The 15,784-nt window shown below is 40.5% G+C and overlaps 1 protein-coding gene across 1 annotated transcript; it reads right to left on the bottom strand.

The window, feature by feature from the left end:
* Window positions 1-1,769: 1,769 nt before the first annotated feature.
* On the bottom strand, window positions 1,770-14,603 carry GPR143 (G protein-coupled receptor 143). Its single transcript, XM_036387436.1, has 8 exons — window positions 14,360-14,603; window positions 12,542-12,651; window positions 9,545-9,639; window positions 8,045-8,137; window positions 7,446-7,555; window positions 6,072-6,180; window positions 3,857-3,974; window positions 1,770-2,434 (listed from the first exon to the last, which is right to left on the bottom strand). The coding sequence occupies exons 1-8, from the start codon at window positions 14,601-14,603 to the stop codon at window positions 2,135-2,137; spliced, it is 1,179 nt and encodes a 392-aa protein (XP_036243329.1). The 3' UTR covers window positions 1,770-2,134.
* Between the last annotated feature and the right edge of the window lie 1,181 nt (window positions 14,604-15,784).

Here is a 15,784-nt window from a genome sequence, read left to right as displayed (position 1 = left end):
GCAAGAACAAGAAGAGGAGAGGAGCAAAGCCTGGCCCTTGCAGAAGGCTGTCCCAGAACAGAAGTGCACCAGGGCACTGCTCGGGGGCTGCTCACAGCTTTGGGGGGCAGCACTGGGGCATCCCCTGTGTCCCTGTGCCACACAAGTGCCCTGAGCAGGGAAGGGAGGGAGGGATTAGTCCTTCAGTCATCTCACAGGGCCTCTTGCTACTGCCTGTCACCTCCCAGGTGCTTTCATGCCACGTAATTATTCCAGTGAAGGCAGAGACTGTTTATTTTGGTTTAAGGTTTTGCAGCTTGGTCCACAGCACAGCATATGAAAAGGTTTACTAACAAATACACCTCCACCTTTTTCCTGCTCTTTTGACCCCGGTTGTGATGAGTATTGCACTGAAAAATTGTCTCTGTTTCAAAAGGCTCAGTATAATCTGCTCATAAGTGTGCTGTCTCTTCATACTTTGGTCGGTAACAAATGACTGTGATTAAAAGAAAGGGTCTGGTGATCTGCCAGTAGTTCTGACAAGGAGAGCAGCAATAAAAAGCCATAAAGCCACAAAGGTTTCCAAAGGGCACAGTGTAAAAGACTTGCTACAAACCAAGTACAGCTCTGTAATGATCTGCCTAAATAGCTGTCCAATCATTGTTTAACACCTTTGTATCAAACAATTAGCTTAAGAAGCTGATTTGTTTTAATTAGCCAATCAATATTTTTCAGTATTGTTTCTGCTGATCCTGAATTTCTAACCTTCCCTAGAGTAACCCAGGAAGTTAAACTTCATCTTATTTTTGCATTAACCTTTCAGCTGCCTTTAAGTTTTATTATGATTATTATCCTTATTTTAATTTATTTTTTTTTTTTTTTACAATAGCTGAAACTGAAGTGTGTTGGAAATGAAAGGTGGAAACAGCCAAGAAAGTTCAGCCAAAGTGGATGTGAGCAGGATTTAAAGCCCAGGCCTGGTCACATGCTGAAGAAGAGGAGGGTGATTACTTGGGCTCAAGGGGCTTCCACCATGCCATCAGTACACTGTGCTGTAAACTGCTTCCAGAACAACCAGACAAATCTGATTAATTCTATTTTTGATATGAAGTCAAAAGTTTAGGGTAGACATAGTCATCATTGTTTCTTAACTTTCAGCCAGTCTGGGGAATTATTTGGATGTAGGTACCTAGGGCACTGCACAGAAAGAGGTCTGAGAGGGTAAGGAAAGTGGATTTAATGTCTCTTCATTCAGCACATGAAGGTATAAAACAGAATACTCCTCAGAGAAGGGATTATTGATTCTACTTGTTCTGTTTCATGATGAGCACTCAGAGCAGGGAAGTGTTTTATGCAAATGTTATCTCTTAATGTACCTGCCCCAGCAGCTGCTCTCCTGTTAGGTAAGTACACATAAAGATCAGACTGAATCCATACTAAAAAACAGTTTGAGAGTTTATTTTTTCTTGAACCTGGCATGAACTGGAATCTTTGTTCTGAAGTGTTTGTGGTGCCTGTGCTGGGCTCAGTTTTTTAAAATAAAGCCTTTCAGCTCCCTGGATAAAACCGCACAAAAAATTCACATACAGAAGCTAAAAGAAGACTATGTCAGTGAGAGTCAACAGAAACAGGAAATATTTGTGCTGAAGTTAGAGTCTACTGTCACTAATGCTTTACCAGACTGTAAAGGCTGGAAATTGTGGTGCCTCAGAAATCCTAGAGCTGTAATTCTGGATGAGGAATTTTATGCTGAGCAAGACAAGCAAGGCAACACATTTAAAAACCCAACATATGAATAGTCCATTTATTAAAACAAAAGACTCTTCTACCATAAGGGGGTTACAAGAGAGATTAAAAGAAAATGAATGAAAATCAATCATAAGTAACAAATATCATTGCAGAGATATACTCCTGCTGAAAAGAGGTTCAAGTCTTTATACATGTTTTAGAAGGCAAATGAAGACATTGACCATATCTCTCTGTCTCACACACTCTCTCACACAGTGTCACAAGTTACAGGAAATGACATCGAGCCACTGAGCACAAACCTAATTCCAGAGTACACAATGATTCACACATTGATGTGGTTTTGTGAGTGTTGACAATGTGAAAAGGTAGACCCAGGAAAAGTTAGATCCAGCTCTGCACATAGGAACTACCAGCCCTGGTAGATGGGAGAGCTTCTGGTTAATCTCTCGTCACTGCTGGTGTTACCTTCAGACAACATGCTGATGGCCTCGTCCGTCTGCTGGCTGTCAGTTGTCAAGATCTTCTTGGGGTCATGGATGTTGCTTTGGTAGTTCACTGGTGAGGGATAGGTGTTTTCCCCCACTGTTGATGAGGACATAGATTCCCAGGGTATTTCTCTCTTTCTCCATTTCAGGTCCACTCTCCATCCTGTCCAGCCATAGAAAGCTAATGTGAAGAGAAAGCCCTGCATGGGATTAAGAACCCCCTGGGAAAGAGAAGGGCACCAGGAGTTACACCAGCAAGGAAGGCTTCATCCTCAACTCTAGCAAAATGATTTGCATGTATTAAAAACTTCCTTTCACTGAATGATTGCTGACTTTAAAATACACTATTTGCACTCAAATAAAAATTTAGGCATCACAGATACAAACAAATAAGAGAAAAATACCATGACCTGTTTTCCAAAATGCTGAGGCCATAACAGTAAGCACAGAATGATTTTCTAGCATGAAGTTTAGCCAGTCAATCCCTTGGTGTGTTTTTAACATTCCCCACAAGCTCTGGGCTTTTTTATTCACAAAAGCACATGTATTATTCATTACAAGCCAAATCAAATATATGAGAGGAGACACTAGCACGGACAGTCAAGCTTTTAAAAATAGCAGGAATTGATCTGTCTGCTTTAGATTCCTGAGCCAGTGAAAATGTCCATCAAAGTGGGATGGAAAAATGGGGAGAGGCACTGAAAAAGAAAATCCCAAGTGATCACCAAAAAATTTGTCTCTGTTCCCAGTGCCATGAGAGGCTTAACAAATTAATGACTTGAGATGCTTCTATTTTTCTCATAGGAAAAGAAGGAAATTCTTTTTACAGCCATCCTAAAGCAGAGGTCAGTCCCCAGACTTGACCTCTTGCTCTCCAGGTGAGCACGAGCAAGGTCCCTGTCACATGAATGTGTTCACTCCTTGTCAGAGGAGGAGGTTGTATCACATCAGTTGCATCACTTAATCCTTCAATACCAAACCGCTCAAATGCTTAATTATACAAATCAGGTTCAGGCCCTACGTCTATTTAACAACTCCAGAATAAATTCTCTAGGAAAATGAACCTGCACAGTCACTGCTGAAAAATCCCTTGTCAAATATTCTAAAAGGAGAAAGAGACCAGCATCTCACAGCTATTTTTGGTTCCTTGTGTGAAAGATTTTTCGCCTATTTGTTCCCAATAATGATTCAAATTTAATGACATAAGTTGCAATCATTCTTTATAATAACAAAAAACCCACCCTACTTGCAAACAGAGAATTTCCATGAAATGCCCATTTAATTGGGAAACCTTCAGGAACTGTGAGCTAAAACTTTGCAGCTTGCATTGAGGCAGAGTTTAGCAAGGTAAGGCTAGAAATCATTGTAGTTTTCTGTTGTGGATCTTAAAATGGGTAGTGATCTCTCACAGAGAGAATGCGTACTCCAGTAAAAAGTTGGCCTCTAGGACATTTTTAGCAAAGTTTGCATGTGAAAAACCCTCCCATTGACTGTTCATTCCTTTCTCTTACTTTCTGCTTTTCTTCCTTGATTTTCAGAGTGTTTATATCTCTCAAAATCATAAACCCCACACTATACAGGTGTTGTTCCACCAGTCTTACAACAGTGATTTCTAAGCCCAAATCATGTCCCAGCTGACCCACCATGATAATCCAGGTGATCAGTGCAGCACTCCTGATGTTTTTCAGGGGCATTTCATTGATATCTGGCTGCATTTCAAGGTAAAACAGAAGGGTCTCATTGATGATGTTGGATGACCAGCTATGGCAGGAGCAAAGAAGAAAAGGACAGTTACATATGGATGTGCAGGTAAAACATGCAAATTATAGAAATTAAATTCTTCAAATTATAGAAATTAAAATCACTCTAAGGACAGTAAGATTGTTTTAATCATAGAATCATTAAGGGCAGAAAAGAACTCTAGGATGATCGAGTCCAAGATGGTTGGATTTCTTGTTAAATCTCAATCTGAAGGGACCCGTAGCTCTATGAGATCACAATCAAGGACCAGACACCTACCCACTCACCCAGGCCTAGACAATATAAATCAATATAAGAAAAAAAAATCTGATAATTTTAACTTGCTGCAGAACAGTAAATTGCAGAATAAAATTAAGATCAGAAGGAAGTGTGATCCATAATGGGAATATCATGCATGCTGGCTTCTTTTGCTTGTGCCTTAGAAGAGTTGTGCTCACAGACAAGGAACTCTGTAATACCTGTTTCCAAATAAGGATGACATAATCAAGCCTCATTCATGGAAAGAAACTATGTTCTACACTAAATAGAGATTATAGGAAATGGCTGTAAGTTCCTATGACATCTGAACAGTGAGAGAAGCATTTCTTCATAGTTGTACTGCAGCTTCAGAAAAGAAACCATCAGCATTCACGTCATACTTTCTAAGGGGTTTTATATTTGCCCTCTGCACAATTATATCTTTATCACAATGTAAAACCTCCTGATCTCCCCTCCCAAATTTGTAGGCATCTCTTCTATCCTGTTTTGCCCCAACCTGCTGTCTTTGACTAAAGCATTCCATATTTGACTTCTGGGATGAAAGGAAATCTTCCCTATGCTTCTGAGATGAGATTGCCTCAGTCTTTCCCTCCAGTAACCTTTGAGAAAGTTTTTACACTCCAGACCGTATGTTTTATTAGAGCAAAATCCTAAACCAGAGCTGTGATTTTATTTTTTTATTAGGAAAGCCCAGAATGAGACAGAATGGAAATAAACAAATGTCCCCACAATATCCATGGAAATTGGCCTTTCCTTTCATGCTTTTTCCCAGATAATCAAGCTGGCCACCATCCCTTAGGTTGCAATGCACTTCTGTGGTGCCTCTGGGCTCTTTCTTTCCACAGCCCTGGGAGCTTGGCTGGATCTCTGCTCCTTATTATTTCAGCAATTTCCAGGAAGCCATGCTGCAGGATCCCCTGCTGCTGTCTCACTCCCTCCTCTGCTGGCTACCCCACCCTTCACATTGGAAACTTCACTTCCAAGCCAAGAGGACTGTTATTCCCCCCAAAAGATAATCATTTCCTTTTAGAACACTCCAGTAGACAGCAGCCAAGAGAAGATAAAAGAGGCAGCCTTTCTCCCTGCTCAGCCTGTTAAAGCAATGTAACATGCATTAATACACCTGTGTGTAAAGAAGATAAGTGGCATGTAGAGACTGCTAAGTTTGGCCTTCTCATTTCACTACTCCAGAACCATTTCCTGTTGTCCCATTCCTCTCCTCCCTCTCTCTTTTCTGTCCTATGCCAAAGTGCTATTTTCATGGGGAAAGATTAAATATATATTAAAAAAAAGAAATAATAAGAAATTTCACACACAATCATATGGAGTTTTCTTTTCTGGCATTTCCTTATTTTCCAGTCAGCATACATATGTTTTTCAGGCACTTGAAAACTGCAGAGCAGAGGTAGCTGCATTGTATGATCATGGTCAGAGCCATGAAGCCAGACTTAGAAACATCTTTATTGTAGGTCCTCAGTGATGTGTTTGGTGCCAAGAGGCTCTGACAAATGTTGATTACAGAAAGTCATCTACCAGCCCACAGAGCTGGGAGCCTGCTCTACCAGACAGCTTCAGTTGATGCCCATCCTATTGGGAATTTTTTGCTATTGTTTCTTGTTGCTTTTGCTTTTCTGTTGGTTAAGCATATTATCATTTCCTCACAGCCTAGTGAGTGATTCAGCTCCTTTGTGAGCTAGTTTAGAACTGCTTCTTCCTTAGATACCTTCCCTTCCAAGCATAAAGACAAACAAATGAAGCAACCCATCAGTCCTCACTCCTGTCCCTGACTCTCTCCCTCTGGGAAAAAGGCACTTTAGAACAAAATAATGCACCTCTTACCAAATGACAAATACCAGCATAATTTTGAAGAAGCGCAGCTGGATCTCTGTCCCCAGACGTCTTTCATTCTCTGTGTAAATTCCTTGTCTCCCTTTCAGTAAGGAGGCAACTGGAAAGTATACAATTATGTTCATTAATGTATGCACATCTTGTTAGTTTAGGCACATAAATCCAGAAGACAGAGGCCTGAAAGAGGGAACAAAGGAATGGATGGATTTGTCTCCAGCAGCTGTTCAGAAGCTGGAAGGACCATTTTCAAGGAAATATAGCTTAATACTTAGGAAAATAATTACACACAGCTGGATTCCTAAAATGAAAGATACCCCACTATTTTTTTTCCTGTCAATCCCACTGAAAATATGAAATAGTATGATCAACATAATTCTATTTCATAACAAAAGGTACCATGTACCTTCTGTATAATATGTGATATATGGTTATTATGTGATGTTTAAATAGAATCTTCTATCCTATTATGCACATTGTTTTTCCTTGTGTCAATGGTACAGCATTAGCAACACCTTTGAAACATGAAGATGGATTGTCAGCAAAAAAAATTATGCTGCATGCTGTTCAGATATCACAAAGAATATAAAAATGCAAAAACAAATATACAAAGAACAACTTTTTATGGGAACGACTTCTTAAAAGAACAACTGCTTCTTTGAAAATGAATATGGCTGAGGGACAGAGATTTAATGGGATAAAGATTGAACTGAGAATACTTTATTTTCTCGAGCTTTTTTATATAATCAATGTGTAGATGAATTCAGGTACTGCAAACATCCAGCAATGATCATATTACATGCAAAGAATGCCTTGAATCTGTGACTTTTTTTCAGTCTCACATCTTCCAAGCACTGGATAATAAATTGAACTGGAAGGTCAAGATCCCATCTGAGTTGTGTACAATTCCCATCTGTTTCATAATCTCAGAAGTGACAAAATTCTGATCACATTTTATTACATTTTTTGCTCTAGGGCTGCCAAGAAGTTAAATCAACTCTCAGATCTCACCAACTAGAATAAATTACATTTCAAAGTCGAGGTTGGTACCAAAACCCCAGTAGAGTTAAGCATCCAGAGTACATTGCCTCAAAAGCTTTAAATCAAGTAACATGGAAACACATTTGCCCACCTGCAGTTAGAGGTTAATAACAGAAGAGATTTTGTGTCACCAGAATTTGTCTCTCGGGCAAATTCCCCATCAAAATGGTGTCTTCACTTCCATAGGCAACTGCTTCCCAGCCTTTGCTGTGTCTTTATGATTTAACAAGGAGCTGTCACACATCCCTGAGTACAAAGCCATGAATTTCTACAGCACTATGTTGCTAAATAACACAGACTGATTGCTGCTGGCCATTAGGAACATACCTGCTGATACTGTCCTCCTAAACAGGATTGGGTTGGCCACAAGCACTAGCAGGAGGGGGACATAGGTTGTGATGTAATGTGGAATTGCATGTTCCAAGCCATTTTCACAGCTGAGAAGAAATCATTAAAAGATTATGCATTTTTTTCCCCCCACACCTCACTTTTCAGCCTATTCTATCTATGTCAGCCTTAACTTTGAAAAAAAAAAAAAGAAGAATGAAGAAAACAGATGCAAAAAATTTAATTTATGGATCTTTACCACCAGTTCACATGGGACATAAAGTTGATTTTAAGCATGCACTGTCAGTGGGTTTTTCTCAAATTGAAAGGAAAGCTAAAGGCAGGAGTGGGAGAAGGGTGTCTGACAGAAGCTGTATCACAGCAAGCCCAAGTGCCTGGATTGCCTGGCATATTTCTTCAGGGTCCCCTGAAGCCCAGGCAAGTATTTCAAGCATAATCACTGAAAAGAATCAGTGGGACATCCTTGGCAAAGAACAAAATGCTCAGCTTTTCAATATCTGCCTCTAAAGCTGACCAAAAGACACCCAAATGACCAGAGAGTGCCCTGATTTCACAGTCTGTTTCCAGAAGCTGCTTACCTGGAGAGAGAGGGGTAGTAAAGCAGAGCAATCCCCTCCACACAGAGCAGCACTGCCAGGCCCCAGGTCATCATGTGGTACAGCACAATTGTACTGCAAGCACCAAGCACCACAGGCACAGTTAAAGATATCCAACATCACACTGCCCACATTGCAAAGTAAAAATAGGACCCTCACTGAAAAAGAGCTTTACAGACAGGAAATTGTGCAGAACACTGGCAATACATTAAACTAAGGAAAGCAGGTGGGTGGGGGCAGTCCTTCATAAAAAGAATGAGCCAAAGCAGTTATTCAGGGTTGCACATGGAAGTCCTGTCCCCTCCAGCCTGTAGGGTGGAGGGAACAAGACTTCTTCCCTGCCCCGATTATTGAGAAGGAACCTCTACATCTTTCATTTCTCCTGCAGAAGTAAATTAGCAGATTAAAATTTAAGAATGGAGATGAACAGTCAAATAAACCATCCTTTTGTGATTTGTAGAAAATATTTAACTTTCAGAGCTGGATACTGCTCCCATCTTCGGGAGATTCAGATCTGTGTTTGTAGAAAGTTTTTGGTGCTTACTCTGATCTCAGAATCAAGCCCAAATACACATGATTTTTTTTGTTAACAGGGATGGGGGAAGGAGGCAGAAGTCCCATAGTTCTAGTCCCAGCTGTTTGACTAGAATGGGACTAGAGACTACGGGACTTTAGACTGGATAAACTTGATTTTGTAATGTTAACTCAAACTTGATTTTGTAATGTTAACTCAAAAAGCCTCATTTTGGTTACACCTGCAGAAGAACCATATCCTTAGTATCTGACTGCTCTGTATGATCTGGGAACAGAGTCACGTAATTCCACTTTTATCAGCAGCAACTGAAGGTTATTTTGCTCTTTTAACAACCAACTTAGAAACTTTTTTTTTCCCTGTTTGGCATTAAAGCATGGTACTTTCCAAAGGGTTTAGGCTCTTCTGTCACAGGCATTGCAGAAAAATATTTGCTAAATACATATTTTTCTTCTGAGGGATTTTAAAAGTGTGATCAGAAGGGCAATAATGACCACACTCACTGAGAAATTGATAAAATAAAATATCAGAGAAAAAGAAAAAAACTGGAATTAACTGTATGAAATTAGCTGTATGAAGTTCAGCACTTCCCCCTCCAAATTCTCATTTTCTGTATAACACTATTTTTTTGCTGCAAAAATCAATTTCAGATGCAGGGTAGGGACAAAAATAGTAATCTCATTGCCATAAAGTTTATAGACTACAATTTGCTCCGTATTTTTCCAGAGGTTGCATGATTTCACATTTAAATCTAATTTGGACATAAGTCAGTATCTGAGCATTGCCCTGGCAATTTAAGCACTTAGAACACCAGACATCCCTATCATTACCTGGTAGCTATATGAGCATCAGATGGTTGTACAAGACTCACTTATACTCTTGGGCAGCTGCAAACAGAGACATACAGTGTTGGAGGGAAAAAAACAAATTCAGAGCTTTAACTCTGGTACCTCAGTCCAGCTGATCTTCTCACCACCAAGTAAGAATCAACAGCATAGCAAAACAACCACCAGAAGCCAGCACTATATAACAGCTGGATCCACATCTAGAGGGGAAAGAAGTGCCAAATGTCACAGCTGCTTCTCCAGTACCACTGGGGCAAGGAAGGGATTCAAACCTTGGCCTGCTGATTTGTTCTTTAAATGTGTGCATTTTACAGATGAGATTATGAAGTATGAACTCTTACTCAAAATCACAGGAACAGCATTGTTGCAGCCTATGGGTCAAGTTGTAGGTAAATTGAACAGCATTTGCTTTCACAGCTCATTTTCTGATTTAGAAAACCTTCATTTACCTCTCTGTTTCTAACCTGAACATGGTAAGTGAAGCCCAAAGAAATTTATAGCGAGGGTGCTTTAATTTTAGGTTAAAATTGCAGTTGTTTCTCAGTAGCTGAGGCATAAAAATATAACTGAGGTCAGTCATAACCACAGTGTGCCTATGCATTTGTGGGTTTTGCATGTGCTGGGTGCTTTCTCCATGCACAAGATGGTTATCAAGAGAAAAACTCATTAATGAGAAAATCACTCACGCTCTGGAAGAATACACCTACTGAACTCCCTGAGTGATTTCTTCAATAAAAATCCAAAGCAAACAGGTTCAAGTCAAGCCAAATTCCACAGCATTCTTGAGTTGACCCCATGCATTTTTCCCATGAGCTTATATAGGAAAAGTGACCTTTCTTTGCCACTGTGTATAAATTCCACATTTCTTCCCCATAGGAGCTGGCTCTTTGTAATAGTCTGGGAGTGTTTTAATATTCATGCTATCTTTCCTCCAAGCTGTCTCTCAGTTCTTATCTGAATATCCTTTATCACAGCTCCATAGTAGCATCGTTTTACATCTGGAAATCAACATACTTGTTACTAAGCCAAACGTTGATGAATAGAGATCTAGCACTCCTTCCTCCAAAAGGCAAATCAAGCTGGGAAATATTTCCTTTCACCATGGGTGTAGACCCTACCTCTAGTAATTTGTGGCATGAATTATTCAGTATTTTATTCAAACATCATGATATTTTCCTAGTGCACAGGAGGCAGAAAATAAAATCCCAGTCTTCCTTCAAATGCACTTTACCCACAGAGCTCAGCATGTAACTTCATCATCACATGTACATATTTGCTGCAGTTGGAAAATGCACAATTTACTACCCATAAACACACATATACAAAAATAAACTGCAGTGTCTTTCCAGAAAATCCAAAATCCCCAGAAAAAACTGTCTCCAAAAATAATATAAATCAGATGCACTTAAACCCTAAAGCTTCATATGATACCTTACTTTTTAGCTTGCTGCAGTGCCTGAAAGGGCACCCCTCTGCAAACCATTCAAGGGAGATGTCTGAAAGTTTCACTATTTGCAGTTCGTATAGGCTTGTGGTTAAGAGAAATAAAACAACAGTACTAAAAGAAAAATAAAATAGAATGGGAAATATTTTATTAACTCACATGAGAATACGTTAGGGGAAATGAGTGGAAGAAGGGTTATTTTTCATTCCAATATAGTTGAATCTAAATTTAAAATGACTCAAATTACAGCATTTTCCTGGAGTACAAGTAAGGGAAAATAAAAATTCTGGTAGACCACTATGCTGCTCACCATCTAACCTGAAATTCAAATGAAAAACAGTCTGCATACAGTACCCTGTCATGTTTAAAAATACATTTTTATGTGTTATGGGCCAGAAAGGGAAACGTGAGGAGGAATGGGTTTTGAGCAGGACATTCTTGCTGCACGATATTGAGATTGTTGGTTTTTTCTCAATGAAAAAAACAACAGCATTTGCATCTAATAAGCAAAACTTAAAGATGTGTGATAGAATTGAGAATTGATAGATGTATACAATTTATATTTGTCCCCATGGCACAAAACTATCCTGTTTGAAGCTGTTTTTATATAGGAATATGAAGCACAGCGAGTTCAATTTGGCACACATTGCTTTCTTTTAAAACTACTGAAGCTGAAGAATTTTCTTTACATGCAACCTATCCCCTTCTACATTGTAAACTCTGAACTGCAGAGCTAATACTGCTATTGCTCATGCATTAATTCAGTGGAGATCCCACATGCCTATTGCATCTGTGTGAAGTGATGATCTATCTTACTTGTCATTGTCAATGTTTTGGTAAAAATTGTGACCTTTATTCCTGTACAGTAAGCTCAAATTCTATTTCTCAGTGGTTTTATTATAAAATTTGGAACTGAGTTTCAATGTGTACTTTTGGAATGCATTTACATTTTCTTATTCTTGCATTTTAATCCAGAAGATACTTAATTAGACTTGGGCAGATGCAGTCATTGAGATGCAGCCCAGCAATCTGAGCTGAAATCCCACATGGCAGGGACAGACTTTCTGCCAGCAGATTTGTGGCTATGAGTATATTTCTCCTGCTGTCTAAAACACACACTCTCATGCCACAAAAGCTAATTTGAGCTACCCAAGTTGCTGGTTTCAGGAGGTCCTTGCTGCACCACACAGGCTGCAGTTTCTGACAGAGAAGACAGACAGAAAACCTCACACTGCCAGTGCAACAGAGCCACTGGGGCATTGGTGGTGCTGTGCCAGCACAAACCCAAACAATGCTTCACAGCCCTTTTGGGGCTGCTTGTATCCTTTTGGTTCCACACCCCTGACTTTGGCATACTCCACTCCCCCGGTACTCCTGGAGGAGTGAACACCTCAGAACTCGTGGGATCAGTGTGACCCAGCTGCCCTAAATCCCTGCCCACCATGCAGCCCCATCAGCACCCTGCCTGCCCTGACCCAGGCTCACAGAGGAGGCATGAATGCACTTGCAGGGGTGGGGCAGAGGCTGAAACTCTCATATCCAGGCTCTGACTCACAGCCACATTTCCTTTTGGACACAGCAGTTTTCCTTTCAGATTCCCCCTGTGGAAGGACCCATAAGTGGGAGCAGAAGAAAGGGGGGATGAGCTGGGTACCTACCGCGCTCCCCACACAGAAAGTGGAAGGCCACACATCAGTCCCGTTCACCACAGAAATGTTGGCTATGAAGCCTGGGAAGCCCAGCCATACACTTGACCTGAAGATCATACCTAAAGAAAAAGAAATGCATTAATGCTTTGAATCTGCTGGTGTGATTTGAGTCACATGCTTTTCCCTGGCCACATATTTCACATGGCAGCCCAGATTTTGTGTGTCTACAGGAAGGCGATGGCTGCAGAGGAGCACAGCAGGGACAACTGTGCTATTTAAATGTCAGTGGGATCATCCAGGGAAAGTAGCCCCAAGAGCTGGAAGCTGCTGGGACTTAAAAGTTACAGAGATTAGGATCTCACTTGGAGATGGTGTCACATGCTTCCCCAACATAAACTGGATAGCATTGAACATAAACACTAAATAACTGTTTACCAGCATAGATTCATACACTGATATTCGCTACTCTATAAAACCCCCACTGCAGAAAAGAATTATTTTTCATTTTTCTCTGCCTTCATTTTACAAGCAGCTCTTTTCCTCTGTCACAGGACTGAGAAAAAGCAGCACTTCTGAATTAGGTAACAACAAGGCTCTTTTAAAAAATGAACTTCGACTTTGTTAGTGAGATTTTCTGGGTTTGCTTGAAATAAAGAACCAACAGGAAACAGAACAAATTGACCAGGTTTCCCACTAAGAATGAACTGTATTAGACTCATCCACTGAAGTGAGTCTAATACAAAAACAACAACGGATTTGAGTTTGAGTTTGCCAGTGAAAGAGGCAGAGAGAAAAATGACTTTGTCTATTGTTGGCTTCATCTGACTGAAAGGACCTTTTCCAGGTGCATGGCCATATGTATTTTCCATATCTCTTTCTTTACTTCCTTTATAATTGGTTTAGTATTGGTACTTATTAGGTTCTGTGAGAGAACCTGGCTGGGTGTGAAAGGGGAAGAGAAATGAAACACAAAGACACACAGACACACAGATACACAGACTCACACACAGCCCCCAGCAGTGAGACAAAACACCACTACTTCTATTACCTAATGTGAGGGGGGAAAATGCTACTGTGGAAACAAACTTGTCCTGTATTTTCATAGCACATGTCACGATAATTTATACCTAATTTGACAGTAAATGACTGATGGGAAAAATTACCAAATGACTGATGGGACAGCTTAACACATGCTAGTTTTATTTTGACTCATGCATTCTGTTTTAGTCTCCACTGGTTTATTCCTCCAGACTATCCACCAGGGTCTGGGCAGCAGGTTGTCCTTGATAAGGTAGCTTTACTCACATTTCAAAAGCCTGTGTCCAGCATGATCTGTGTGCAGCTGCAAGTCAAACTCATTTTCTGTCAATGTGATGTGCCCAGAGAAGCAGCTGGCACATGAGGAAGGGGCACACTTGGTCCACAAGGATTTGAGGGCATAGAGGACAGTGGTTTTCAAATGCAGTCCTATGGATTGTCTAAATGTTTGATGTCAGATTTATTTTCCAATGTGCTGCCTCACCTCCACTTTTATGCCTTACTCTGAGAAGCAGTTGACATTCTAGATTTTAATTTGTTTTAAAGCAGAGATTTTGGTGTAGATTTGTCAGGAGCTTTCATTTCCACAGTATAACTGTCAAACAAGAACCTTCTCCCCAAGGAGCCATAATTTCCTGATCTCACTTAGTCCAAATTTTCCTGTGAACACAAATAGCATGCTTCCCTCAGAAATCTCTGCTGTCCACTCACCAGCTTCTGAGGTCAGTGGTACCTCAGAGCAAAAAGAACCTGTTACAGCCATGGCAAGGACATCAAGCTGGCACTTACCTACGCCTCCGAGGATGTCACAGATGGAGATAAGGAGAAGGATGGTGGAGGAGGAGGAGGCTTTGGGCATCTTCCGTGGGCTCTGTCCCTTCTTTGGCAGGAGCTGCAGGATGGTCAGTAGCAGGCTGATGGAGGCACTGCCAATGCAGACTCCACAGAAGACTTCAGGCTGGAAGTTCATCACCAGCTGTGTAGCTGCATCCCTGTTTGGGCAGCAGTAGGTTTCTAACCTTGGAGAAGCCATGAAACCTACGACTGGTGGAGGGGCCCCAGGAGCAGAAGAAAATGCTGTTGCTTCCCCAAGGCAGCATTCACTTTTTCTTCACCCTCCCCATTAGTCCTCGGTGGTGAGAATCACGCGATTGATGGATCATGTGCTGCTGCTGCTGCTGCTGCTGGAAGTAAATCCCCTAGAGCTGCCTTTCTCAGCCTCTCCTAGCAAGGAGATCATATCCGAACAAGAAACCACAGCATAATCTGAAACATGCCCCATGCTCGCTCAGAGCCATTGGCAGCAGTTCACTCACATATTTCTGCTTGCACAGTGATACAGGAAGACTTAAACTCGTCAGAGCATTGAAGATGGTTTAAAATAAATAAGGATGCAGATACCAAAGTGGAAGCATTACATTTTAATTGTGTTTCTCTTTAGCCCCATCCCACACAGCACCCTTTAATTACCTCAAATTAATTGAAAAGATGAGTCCAGACACAAGCAGTCCCAGTCTTTACAGGGAAGAGCAGGGATATAAATCCACACCCTAACCCAAATCTCAGTTTTAGTGATCCAACCCACCCATCTCTGTAAATAAAATCAGAAGCACAATACCCTATCACTGTAGAAAGAGATTACACTTGGGAAGAAAATATTAACCTCATCCTGTTTAAATTGCAAGCACAAAAAATCCTTTCTTTAGTCAGTACTGTCTGCATTAGATCAGCTTGACAGGGAAAATTCCAGGACTTAGGATTTCTCAATAACATATTTCTCTGTCTCTCTCTCTCTCTCTTTTTTTTTTTTTTTTAATTTGGTAAGGATTTAATATGAAAACAGGAACTTGACCTGCAATATTTGGTTTTCCTTGATAAGTTTGACAATATCTTTTATGACAGGGGTCCTGCTAGATACAGCAGCAAATAAATACAAACATAAACACAAAAAGTAATTCTTCCCTTTAAACTAAGTCTCAAACTCCCTGTATCAGCTCTCACCCTTCCAGAAAATTTGTTTATAGGGACACATTCAGGAAATACAGGAGGGAACATTGCCAAAAGACTCAAAGTCAGCAGCATGTTAAATAACACAGTCATGGATTTTATAATTTGTTCTTATAGGGATAAGAACAAATGACCTAACCTTTTTTTTTTTTTTTTCCCAATGATCTGGCTTATTTTTTTGGCAGAAATTTGAGGTGCTACTGAATG

The sequence above is a fragment of the Molothrus ater genome, chromosome 2, assembly GCF_012460135.2.
Source record: "Molothrus ater isolate BHLD 08-10-18 breed brown headed cowbird chromosome 2, BPBGC_Mater_1.1, whole genome shotgun sequence".
NCBI classification, from domain to species: domain Eukaryota; kingdom Metazoa; phylum Chordata; class Aves; order Passeriformes; family Icteridae; genus Molothrus; species Molothrus ater.
The sequence above is the reverse complement of the archived record's forward strand: the minus strand, read 5'-3'. Positions and strand labels throughout refer to the sequence as shown.